Source organism: Porites lutea, chromosome 3, assembly GCF_958299795.1.
Source record: "Porites lutea chromosome 3, jaPorLute2.1, whole genome shotgun sequence".
NCBI lineage: Eukaryota > Metazoa > Cnidaria > Anthozoa > Scleractinia > Poritidae > Porites > Porites lutea.
The window spans coordinates 50,637,245-50,650,200 of record NC_133203.1 but is presented as its reverse complement, the minus strand read 5'-3'; the positions used below and the strand labels follow the sequence as shown (position 1 = coordinate 50,650,200).

At 38.9% G+C, this 12,956-nt stretch overlaps 1 protein-coding gene and 1 pseudogene across 1 annotated transcript in view; both read right to left on the bottom strand.

The window, feature by feature from the left end:
* Positions 1 to 2,760: 2,760 nt before the first annotated feature.
* Positions 2,761 to 12,956, bottom strand: part of LOC140931391 (calpain-7-like) — a 20,503-nt gene continuing 10,307 nt past the window's right edge. The window contains exons 13-25 of the mRNA XM_073381203.1: positions 12,250 to 12,367; positions 10,058 to 10,167; positions 8,680 to 8,730; positions 8,131 to 8,224; positions 7,654 to 7,753; positions 7,175 to 7,221; positions 6,415 to 6,503; positions 6,194 to 6,269; positions 5,762 to 5,898; positions 5,511 to 5,573; positions 5,069 to 5,211; positions 3,929 to 4,015; positions 2,761 to 3,285 (exon numbers count right to left, since the gene is read on the bottom strand). Coding sequence (XP_073237304.1) covers positions 3,144 to 3,285; positions 3,929 to 4,015; positions 5,069 to 5,211; positions 5,511 to 5,573; positions 5,762 to 5,898; positions 6,194 to 6,269; positions 6,415 to 6,503; positions 7,175 to 7,221; positions 7,654 to 7,753; positions 8,131 to 8,224; positions 8,680 to 8,730; positions 10,058 to 10,167; positions 12,250 to 12,367 — 1,257 coding nt within the window. The 3' untranslated portion in view covers positions 2,761 to 3,143. The remainder of the gene's footprint in view (positions 3,286 to 3,928; positions 4,016 to 5,068; positions 5,212 to 5,510; positions 5,574 to 5,761; positions 5,899 to 6,193; positions 6,270 to 6,414; positions 6,504 to 7,174; positions 7,222 to 7,653; positions 7,754 to 8,130; positions 8,225 to 8,679; positions 8,731 to 10,057; positions 10,168 to 12,249; positions 12,368 to 12,956) is intronic.
* Positions 10,898 to 11,902, bottom strand: LOC140931393 (uncharacterized; annotated as a pseudogene).

Genomic DNA, 12,956 nt, shown 5'->3' with positions numbered 1-12,956 from the left:
CCTGAACCGATGTTTATCAATTGTAATGAAGTACATAACAGTTACTGTACCTACCTAAGTTGAACTCTGTAAAGATGAAACACAGGGAGAGAAGATGTATTCTGCTCATCTCACTGAAGCAGCAATTCCGCTAGAATATTAAAGAAATTTTTCGTTTCAATGCAAAAGAGTATGCCCCAGCATTACTGAGTTTAACAACAGTCACATTTCATGCACATTTGTTTCAAAATACGTTTTATATGTCATCGAATTTTGGTGAGTATTGGTGTCAGGATTTTAAAGCATTATCTTTTGGCAATAAATGTTAGCGAAACATTTGTTTGGTCAAATAATTATAGTAGTTAAATATTGTTTTTTCAGTCTCGTTCTTATTGAAATCAATGACACCTGCTAACAATGGGTTATCCGTTCGGAAATAGCAGAAAGTCTTAGGAAAAGAGGAGTGAGGAAGGGCAGGAAACTAACAGGGGTAGGGTGAGTGGATAGCACACAACTCTCCCGTTGGGGCTCAGTGCTTTGTTCACGCGCCTCCTCGCCTGTTTGACTCTTCCCAGTTTCCCCTTCCCTTATTGTCTCATTGGGTTCATGTGCTTCTATTCAGATCAGTTAACGCCACTACAGCCTTAAAAACAAATTTATGCAGGGACTCCTAGGTCTTACGTTAAGATGTTTGATAGAGACTTAAGGCTCAAAAAAGCTAGTGAGGTCAATTATATTTCAACCCTACTCCACAGCTTGGCATGTAACCGTGAAAATAATCTACGGAAATATTTCTCATAATTTCAGAAAGTAAATAACAAGGCTCATTTGTAAATGCAGCGAAGTGAATGTCATTTTGATATGCCAATGATCGCTGACTCTCGTGTAATATCTGACCCAAACAGTAAACTCATATTATCTGCTTCACTTGCTCGTTTCAAGAAATCGCAAACTGAAAATTGAGCGTTTCATTGAAAGAAGCCTTTAACGGTTAAGTGAACAGATGATGACGACGCCGGAAATAAAAGTCAGTTAAAAAAAAAAAAAATTAGAAAATAAGATGAAAACTAATATGGCCATCTTACTGTTTTTATGAGATTTTACCTACAATACGTAAACGTAGCGTTCATCATGACAAAGTCGCACCCTATTGAAAACTTAAAAATCGTCCGCCAACACGCAATCACACAAAAATCTGCTTTCGACTACCGTGCTAGTCTACCATACCGTACGTAGTTTGATAAAATAATAAATCTGGTGAATTACACACTAAAAATAAAATACTTAACTTTACTTACCGCTTTTTGAGATCCAAGGATAAAATTCACGAATTTGTATTAGTGAAAAATCAACATTTGGTTTTGAGTGCAAACGTATTGACAACTGAGATTGATTGGATACACAGTTACAACAAGTGTTTCTGTTCCCAGACAAATCCATTGATTAAAATGGTAAATACAATAATACAATATTTACTGAGCCAAATCGACCATTGATTTGTAAATGAGCAGATTTGCTCGGAGAAAAAATCAATTAAAATTTTAAGCTTGGCTTTGATCAGTGCTCCAGTCTGTCTTCTGCTTCAGCGACATATCAGTATCCAACATCGTATTTCAGGATCCCTCGAACGGAAATTTTTAAGGGGCGCTGGTGTGTTGGTTGGTTAGGGGGGTCAGAAAAGTGCACAGAAAAAGTAAAACCTCAAAATTTACCAAGATTTACAAAAATCGCAAATTATAGGAGTATTCTTGGCAACCATCTCTTAGGAAATTTACTCTCGGTTCGTCAGATTCTTTGTTACCTGCAGCAGAGCAGATGCACCCAATATAGATGGACAAGTTTGACTTTCAAGTGAACATTTTATTTATAGCTAATACTACAGTGTTATAATACCATAGTTTCTCAGTTAGAAAAGAAAGCGTACGAAAATAGAAGCGTTCTCATGGTTAACATTTTCATATACTTCAAGCAGCAAAACGCCAAATTCAAATTACAAGTGAGGATTTTATTGCTTCTAGAATTCAATACAATATCTTTATCATTTTAATTTTCTCGGTTAGAAACTTTTTCTAAACATTTGATTTCTTAAAGCCCACATTTTCTCGGTTAGGATATATAGAAAGCGCTTCTTATCACTTATACTTAAATGAAGCCACTTTTACCACCCTTGTTGAAAAAATTCATTCAATCGAATAATGAACCTCAAAAAAACGTCCAAACACAGGTAAATGTTTAACTTTTAACTACGTTGCACGTAGCTTTCTATTTTCAATTTAAATTAGCACCAATATTATTTGTTTAATTTAAATATTTGTTCTTTTATTAGTTTTTTCGTGCGTGGGACTTGAATGGTACTGTGGGGCAACTTTGGGAACGCTACCCCGTCTCTGTCATTATATTAACTATTACGAGCTTGAGTAGAAACCTGGGTCAAAATTAGTTCCCAAAAGCAACCCCACAATTCAATTTTCCAGTCTCCTCACTTCCCTTCTCTGTTCTCCATTGCGACTCATCCACGAGCCAAGAAACCACGCCTGTACTACTGACAATCTTAAAGGGTATAGATCGCAGCAGTTTAGTCTATTTCTTTAGTTTTGCAACTTAGGGCCTGTTTACATGGAGTGGGGGACCCCTGTCTAGTGGGGTTGGTTTCTTTTGTTTTCACGCTCTGGAGGACACAAAACAAAAGAAGCCTACCCCACTAGACCGGGGTCCCCCACTCCATGTAAACAGGGTCTTAGTTGCTTTGAAAAGGAAGTACAGTCAAACCCCGTAAAAACAGACACTGAGGGGGCCATAGAAAGTGTCTGTATTAAGCGGGCTGAATTCAGAGACAATGTTAGGGCTTTCTTTTCCAAGGGACGAAGCAAACTGTCCGTAATAATGACGTGTTTGTATTAAGTGGCTGTCCGTAAAGCGGGGTTTTGACTGTAGTTCTGAATGGCGAGATCACTGCTTCCTGACATAAAAATATCTCTTGCGCCTTACAATTCAAACAAAAGTAGCCGGCTGAATAGTTTTCAAAAGTTTGTTGGTTCACCCGTATCTATTTAACAGTGACTTTACACTTTCAAAGCGACAGTTATTTTTATAGTTCACTCAATTTGGTGACCAGTTCGTAAGGAATGAATTTCGCTAACTCAGTGTGTAACCCAGCAATACCTCTATTTTCTTCCTAGTCCTATTCTACAGCTCGCTGCTATCGTTAGTATGAACGGCCCTTCTTGTCCTGGGTAAAATGTTGACGGAATCAAGTCGTATGTTCCGGCAGGCACTTTGGTCAGCTGTTGTACGTAAAAGCCAGGCCTGAAACAGAACGAATGCAATGCGTTTGAGATATGAATGGAAATAAAATAACATATATCAGATTTCAGCAAATTTGTTACAATGTTTGGAAATACCACTTTGGCTATACGATTTCTCCTCTCGGCCTTGAGATTAAATAGTTATAAATAATGCTGCGTTATCTTGAATGTCTTTGAACACGAATGGGTTTGATCCAAAACATTGGCCAAACCTTAAGGGAATCAAAAGCGAAGGACAAGGAATTAATCCAACACGAGGGGATGCGAGCAGTGCGGGTTTTTTTCTCGCTTTCCCGGGTTCAAGTCTCGCCGTGACCATTACCGCACAGCCAAACAATTTCTATAAGCAACCGACGTCGGGGAAAGGAGCTTCTTTTATTTAATGATTTAGGGCGGGACTAAAAAGGTTCGACTAAAGCTTGGCTTGGGGCTCGGTAGCCCCGAGTTCAACTCGCTAGTAAACATCCAGCGGGCTGTCTTCCGCCAGTAAGATCAGTTCTTAACCTTGTACTGTTGTCTCACAAAGTGGCCCAGTAGTTTCATTATAGCTCTGCTGGGTCACCAGTACAGTACGATATCCTCATTAAAAAGTCACGGTTAATCACATCTCATTGGATAACTGTGATGATCAGTATTAAATTTACCTGTACGTATCAGAGTACGCCTCGTACACAGGCTTTCCATCAGACGCGCAGTCAACAGAACGAATGATGGCGCCGACAGAAAATTGCCTAAAAAAAGAGTAAAATATTCTACTATCAATCCCTTAAGAATACAAAACAACGTTCAATCAAGAGGCGGCGAATACAAGTGACATAAAAACAGTTCGTGTGGGTTCATCATGTCGGTAAAACAATAAAATGTTCGACAGAGGGAAGGGGCAGTCATGAAGATCCCAGAACGAGCTGTTTAATTAGCTAACAAAACAATACTGACATGAAAAACCCAAACAATGCATCTAGCCTTAAAAGCAACAGGCTTGATAAAACGCGCTATTCTTCGCCTTTTCAATGTAGACAATTTTTCCAGTGCACTGGATGTCCTTCACGAAGGCATGCGCAAACCAGTCCTCACTCAAGGTGTAGAACAGAAAACATTTACAATATGCCGCCGCGGCATTGCTAGAACATCGGTAAAATAAGACTTTTCTGGCCAATGCAATTGTCGACTTGTAGAACAGGGGCTACTGTACTTTGTAAAACCTGCCGTCAGACGTAAGTTCCAGCGTCTGGCGCTGAAAATGTCTGACTTGGCTGAACGACAACATTTATGCAATTCATCGTCCTCGGTGTCAATAGGGTCAGAGTCGGGGAGTACCCTTGGGGAACCCCTTTTATTTCAAGCATGTTTGAGGGGGGGCGGGGAAGTTAATAGAGATGGGGGCCTCTTTAATTTAACGAAATTGATGGTTTCAATCGTCCATAAAGAAAAGAACGAAAAGTGGAAAAGCTCAGGTGCATGAAGTTGGAGGTCATGAAAACGATGATCAAAAACAAATTCGAACTTCCACCAGGTGAATAAACCAAACCAGATCGGTCCACATCAAGTGTTACAGTCGTAATTGATAAAATACAGTCAATTATTCAATAATAAGAGAGATGGAAAACGGGCGGCTTAAAAGAAAGAGGAGGCTTAATAACCTTACCCTGAAAAGGGGAAGGGGGTTTATTGAAGGCTTAATAAAGGGTCTAAGGTATATTAACCCTAGAGTATCGGCGGTGAATGAGATACCTATGTTAGGGTATCAAAATTAGCCAAGGGGTGTCTTGGCAATCAAAGCTTACTTGGGGCCACGTAGTTTCAGCAGAACTTCAGCTGTTTCTGCGTTAGAAGATGTTTGCAGCTGTAGACGATATACTGGGTTATTGGAATGTGATGAATAATTAGGACATCCGCCGGCCAAGGTGCCTTTCCATTCACCTGTTACCTACAATACAAACAAATAAGAGACCTGGTCAGCAAGATAACTAAACTCAGCTTAAATAACCACTTTTCGTTAAACAATGTTCAAGATCCATTAAAAAAGGAAATACAAAGGAGTTAATGGTAAGTGAGTATAATTTGATCTTATACTGATACGGCTGAGTTCAACTCACTTTACAACCACCTTGAAGAGTTTCACTGGAAAACCCTACTGTTGGAACACTGGTCAGTGGAGGCGCGTTTGGCATCACAATTTCGCTATATACACAGACACGAGTCAACCCAGTTAGGCAATATACTAACCTGCTTTTCAACTGTGTATGGAATAGGAACTGGGGACAAACGAAATTCAGTTGACGAAAAGACCTGCAGTTTAACAAAAAATCCATTTAATTTAACAGAAGAGGGGTAATGTTTGAATATGTAATTATTCTCCATTTTGACTTTGGAGGTATAAATTTTTTCAAATTTGAGACACTATTACTAAGGACTAGGAGTACAGATAGATAGATAGAAGGAAACGTTGAAACAATTTTTGATATGTAGGTACTTGCCTTGAGGGTGTAGTGAATGGTGTTTGTTTTCTCGTACTGAGAGACAACAAGCGTGAATCGCTTTGTTCCTTTAGGTGCATTGAGTTTGGCCAGATAGAACGGACTGTTTATTTTTGTGCCTTCCAAGAACGGGTTATCTAGAGCAAGGGGGTACAAAGAAAGTTAGGTCTGCGTACCTTAAAATTTATCATTTCAAAAGCCTGCAGTGGACTTCGCGCTCGACCTGTTTCTCGTTTGAAAATTGGTTAAAAAACGTCTGCTAACTAGGATCGATTAAAAAGACAGCAACATCAAAAACAAACAAACAAAAAAAACATGCTCGAAAGTGCTTTCTATTAGACGACACACCCAAGTTTACAGGAACGGGAACTGAAATCTAAAAGCTGGTGGAGTAAAAAGCTGACAGAAATCTGAGTAATGAAACGCAGTTACCTGGGTAAAATATTCTTCCGCCATCTGATTTGTACACGTGAACTGTTATAAACTCCTTATTCTCTGCAAAGTCATCCTAACAGAAGGTTTTCGAGAGTCAGAGGAGCATATCACTTTTTTCACAATTTAACAAACTACCAACCCCCGGGTAAACGATCGAAAAGCGTTACAAAACATCTTTTAAAATAAAAATACATCATATACCACGACATTGCATGTACCTTTTGTGTTATGTGTCGAGTGAGAAGAATCCAGACAACAGTGTCTTGGTCAGCGGACAACAACTCCAACTTGTACTGAGGATTGTCACCTGTTAATAATAAGCACCATTAGTATGCGTATAATTATGCATTTTTCAGACTGGTTTTCACCAGTAACAAAGGAGATGGAGTTGGAGTCAGAGTCGTAAGAGCGCTTACCATTAAGTAAAAATTAACCAAATGGAGTGGTAAGCGGAATCATGAGCTCGGCGGAGAAGGAGTCGCAAAAAACGCAACGTATCGACAGTGCGCATGTCTTGCGGTTTTTGCGCTCTCTCCAGCGTATCAATATTCTTTCGATTCCGCAGTTATGAGCCCGTCGTTTACGACCTAGAGAAAACCAGATTGTCCAAGTGGAAAAAAGAGGCACAAGAATGAACAAATCACAATTCTCGTCCCCACGCAAAGTGTTCGGTTTAGTTCTACCACTTCTGCTCCTGTAACTTAGCGGAATCTGTTTTCACTGGATCATAACGGAATCATAGCGGAATCTGTTTTCACGGTTCTAACAACGACTCTGACTACGAATTATTCCCTCAGTAGTAAAAACCAGCCTAATTAAAATCAAATTACTATTGGAAAGTCACATGCCACAGCACCTTCGTAAACGCAATGCTTGGCTGCTTACTGAAATAAAGAATTTCAGCAGGGATTCTGTGCGTTTTGTTTGTCGGCATTAGTTTACCAAAACAAAAATAAAGATGTTTTAAAATGCACTGACCAACGTTGTAGACATCCTTCTTGGGTCCTTCAGCAGCCGTCCACGTCCTGTAGGGAGACAGAAGTGCGATTTAAGTTTTGAAACACAACAAATTTACCCATTCCTATATACAATACTTCTGAAACGCTTCCCTTCTTTTTCATCGCGACTCCATCTTCAAAACTTCTGGTTTTAAAAACGCCGTGCTAAAATTGTGCTAACGGTAATGAAAAATCACAAATGACTAAGGCAATGAAAGGCAAGGTGACTGAATCCAATAACCTCATTCTCAAACCCTAAACAAACGACTGAAACAAGCTACCGCAATTTCCATTTTATCATCCCAAGCTCTTTTTCCATTTGCTCACGGGTTTGTATGTAAAAGAAAGGAAGGAATGTTGAAAATCAGCTTTAAATGAACCATTCAACGCATATCCTTGAAAACACATCATATAACTAAGTTCTGTCAAAAATAAGCCGCGAAAAGAAGCTGTACTTACGAGTGAAGAGAGAAACGGTATTTGAAGAGTTTGGGATTCCAGTTCATGTAAATCACATCAAAAAATTGCATAAGGCTCTCCCAGTTGATCCAGAAAACACCTAGAGAAAGATTAAATGTAATTTGAAGAATGGATAACGTTTCACTCGGGTCAAGAAAATTTTCCGATCTCTATCATAGTCTTCCTCACCATCACCATCTTTGTTATCTTTTTATTAAACACCAATGAAATACCAGGTGAGCTTTCGCACGAAAACATGATGTCTTCACACGTGAAAATAACTTGTCATTATCACTATCACCATCATCATCATCGACAAAAACAACATCCCAACAAGTAATTCACACCAAAACCAAGAATCAACTGAGATAATAATCAAGCTTTAATGCAATTGGAGCAAATTAATATCGACTTATTCTTTCACAGATCATCACACAGGCAATTCAAGTCAATAAGCACACACTTAAAGTATTTTACCATTGTCAATCTGCAAAGCACTCTTCCTGTCATAGTTCAGAGCTCGCTGAAGTTCTGGTGTCCAGCTGGTAGAATCTAATTCAGAAAATTTTCCCTGTAAACAGACGACCTGAGTTAACCGCAATGACTACTTCTAACTTACCTTTACTGATGCCAAGAGACTAACCCAAGCCTAAATTTTTGCAGACTGAGTGACTCCATCCTTGAACTTTGGAAATTAATTATAAATTATGTAACAGTTGTTTCAATAACAAAGAATATGAGTTTATGTAACGGTTGGGTAGCCTGTTTTTGTTTTCCCACCCTTCAAGGTCACATGACCTGGTCTTTCCTTCTTGTTATGTTGTAGTTTTGGGCGTTCACTCGAAGTGACGACCAAAAATCTAAATTGAGCGACTGCATTGTTGGGACGACTGTATAGTTGAAACAATGTTTGTATATTGGCACGCACAAATCTTGTAACCGTCTACCGCAACGAAACTAAAGGCGTGTACAGAGTGAATAATTCGTTGCTTCTAATCTAATTATTGTCAGTCCTATGGTTCATACTTTCCATCTCAAATGACTCCAGGGATTTTTTAATTGAAGAAGACGATACCCCTGTGAGAAAGCAAATAAATAATCACACTCAGTAAAATCCTAGCATATAAATTTAACAAGTAAAATAGACGTTTAAACCATTTCCTTTCTCCATATAATCACAAGCCAAGAGATGGTTCCATATGTGGATTAATGCACTGTTCAATTTTTGTTGGTTCTCAACATTGCCCCAACGTGTTTTGAAAGCGAGCTTTACATCTAAATGCAGCTATACCTATTCGGAAGATATATAGTCGATAATTAAGTAATTCCAAGTTTAAAGGCGCTGCGTCGTCACAGCTGTTTAGTTCACTTTGTTTTTAATGCCAATTATGCATCCTTACTGGCTATCAAACTTGAGAAATCAGCTTCATGTCAAGCACTTATGTCTACCAAGCATTATATCAAACGTTACAAAAAAAGAAATGTTGAAAAACTGTTAGGCTAACAAGTTTCCAAAATCGCAATTCTAATCCGTTTTTTAAATCTTCTTCCAGTTTGTCCATCCGTGCCACCTTTTGTACATGCTGTGTTATTTATACCTTCTTATTTTAACATTTTGAGCGGTTATTTTTATGTTTCACTCAGTTTGGTGGTAGTTCCCACTATTTGAATTTTGATAAATTTCGTGACACAGCCTCTTAAATAATTGACAATTATTCCACGAGTGCGCATTGGATATGAGATGGTTGAAAGCCAACGAGGCGCGTAGCGCGTAGCGGAATAACTGTTTTATTAAAAACGCCCACAAAATATTGAGAATTCTTCCCGACTAAATTTGTGAAAACAACCGATTTTCACTTTTAATTTTGAGCAGACGCGTACAGTTACCACATTTGGAGAGCATGGTATAATGGCTCATAGAATTGCATTATTCAATGATTCAGTTTATAATAATGAGTATTATTATATGAATAGCTCCTTGAGCTGGAATGATGTACTAAATCAAATCATGTGTTTTGATTGGCTACAAGAGCGAACAGAATGATCCTGTCCTCTCGGACGTGTCCGGTTACGGTGGCTGTTGATATTGATATTGGAAATTGACCTCTTCCCTTTTTTTACGTTTAAAAACACGCAAAAAAAGAAATTGGCCAATATCCATATTCATCTCACACTTCCTCAATACGCATATACACATGTATACCGGGAACATCTTACATAGGGATTTAGCCTGCGAAACTTGCGGTTTTGTTGGGGAGGGGCAATGGGGGGATAGCGCCCGCCAGACCACACTGTCAGCTGAGCAGGCTAATCGGGATTCAATACCTGTCCGCCAGTGAGGTAGACAATGTGCTGGCCAAATCAGTGCAACTTCATCAAAACCCTTTTACGAATCACGAGTTACCTGGATTTTTCGCATATCCAACAAGGCGTAGGCGTGAGTAGATACCAGCCCTGCTCGGTCAGCATCGCTGTCGCTTAAGGGCCCCGTTGCAACCGTGATAAGACAATCACCTGTGTTCAAATAAAAAAAAAAACTGATTAGTTTCATGATCATGTGTTTGCCGATTACGTAAATGGGGAGCAGGTCGTGATATATCTATATGAGGTAAGAACATATGTGACTCAAAGAGGAAAATATTCGGGTCCCTTTTGCTGTTTTTTTGATACTCTAATACGAAAGTTTTTATTGGTTTACGCAATTGCACCCTAATTTTTGAACACACAAAAAAAGAATGATAACAAAACCCACCAAAACTGTTGCTACTTGCAACAGCCAACACATACTCAAATCGTACTCTTTAAATTCGCGCGATAGCTTTATTGTTAACAAAGAAAATCTCTGGCCAAGCTATCCTTTATTTTCACATCAAGTTTGGAAAGCAAGCCTCGCACTTTTTCCCTTTTTTTCGACTCTTCAGTCTGGCCCCGACATTGCTATGATACGGTGACTAGAAACTGAATCTTAATCAATATAAGTGTTAATAAGTAGTTTCTTAGAAATCGATTTTGAGATAAATATTAGCGATAAAAAATCACGACGTTTCGACCTCTCCGAGGTCATTTTCAAGTGTATAAAAGTTTTCTAAATTAGCATAAATAAGTTAAAAACAAGTTATAATAAATAAAAATGTGGTGAACGCTAAAATGTGATAAGATATATAAAAATGTAAAAAGTGCTAAAAATATTTATAAAGCCTTTATAAAAAACAATGGAAATAAAACAATGTTAACAAGAACTACTCTAAACAAATAATTTGGCGCGAATTGAATCGCACTGTTTGTTAAGCGTCGGTTTCAGTTCTTGGATAAAAAACATTTCAAAAATAAGACAGTCAAATTTATTCTGACACTTTCTTAAGATTCTAAAACTTTGTGCGATGTCTTCAGGCTCCATATCATGCTGCTCTCTGAGGTGGTTTCCGATTGCCGATCCTTTGTGTTCTTCAATTCGTTGGTGTAGGTGTCGGCACGTGTAGCCGACATAGCCTGCATCGCACAGGCTACACTGGAAAGAATACACCACGCATTGTTGACTCACAAGAGGCGGCTTGTCTTCCTTGACCTTAATTTCATCTTTGATCTTCCTACTTGTGTAAACTGGGCTGATGTCTGCGTTGATCTTCCTACTCAGGTCAGCCAGCTGTTTACGTACTACGTTTGCTGATTTCTGGTCTTTGAAGGGTAACACGATTCTGATTGGGGCTTCTCTTTTATCAGCCACTTGGGTGTGTGAATCCTCGGACACTTTGGATTCAATGAATTGGCGAATGGTTGACTGCACAAGGTCGTCTGGATAGCGCAGTCGGGAGAAGATCTCTTTAAGGCGTTCACATTCCTCGTGAAAAAACTTCCACGTAGACGAGAGTTTAAACGCACGGTTAAGCATGGTGTTCAGGAGTGACCGTTTGTATCTGGCGTCAACGTGACTGTGGTAGTGTAGCAGAAGTCCAGTGTCCGTTGGTTTTCTCTAAACCGTGGTGTCTAGGCGGCAACCATTCCTGATAACATTCATTCCGAGAAAGGGAAGCTTGCCATTTTCTTCGAGCTCCATTGTAAAATTGATAGAGGGATGACTCTCGTTTAATGTCGTCAGGAATTCTGAGGCTGCTGTCAGATCCGGCATTGCGTTAAGTGTATCATCTACATAGCGCTTGTAGAAGGTAGGCAACTTGTTCTCTGTTTCCAGCTGTTTCTCGATTTTGCACATGAAGACGTTTGCCATTAGGGGACCTAGTGGCGAGCCCATAGCTACACCGTCCACTTGCTCGTACAAGTTCCCTTCAAACTGGACAGTGCGATTCAATTCGCGCCAAATTATTTGTTTAGAGTAGTTCTTGTTAACATTGTTTTATTTCCATTGTTTTTTGACTTTATAAATATTTTTAGCACTTTTTACATTTTTACATATTTTATCACATTTTAGCGTTCACCACATTTTTATCTATCATAACTTGTTCTTAACTTATTTATGCTAATTTAGAAAACTTTTATACACTTGAAAATGACCTCGGAGAGGTCGAAACGTCGTGATTTTTTATCGCTAATATTTATCTCAAAATATAAGTGTTTCAGAGTTTATCACATGGCTCTCACCTTTCCTCAGTCCATTCAGGAGCCGATCAAAATGCATACTCTCATTAAATTTGGGATCGTTCCGTTTGATGGACATGCGCTCTGGAATCCAGCCCGTCAGAGCATGAAGGTCAATACTCTAAAATCAAACCACATACGCACACAACTGACTTAGACCTAGGCTTAACGTCGAATTTTTCATGACTTTAATTAAATTAAGATCGTTTGTTGGGTCAGACAACGAACTTAGGACGCGTCGAACTCATCAACTGAATCAGACCAATGAAAAAACAATTTCAGCTCAGTTTTAATAAATTATCTCCAGAACGAGGCTAATTATATACTATCATACAAATTTTTAATCTATTAGTTTATTTCGTCGCATGTGAAGATCGACTTTTGCCCCGGAGACGATCCTCAAACGTTCTGTCCGTTTGAAGCAGACGGATAGAATGTTTTGGACGATCCAAACTCATTCAAACAAACTGAACCAGACGTCGAACTTTTCCTCAACTTAACTCACTAAGTTTGGTTCCTCTCATGAAAAGTTCGACGTTTGGCCAAGGCGTCAGGTGCTAAATATTACTACAAAGATTATTCAACGGGTAGTTGTAAAATATTCCTCCTTCCAAGAAAAAGTAGCAGTTGTAAAATGCGTCTACAGACCCCAGTTGTTTTAAAGATGATTAACGGCTATCCAACAGACAAATCATTACTTACTAGCCTGC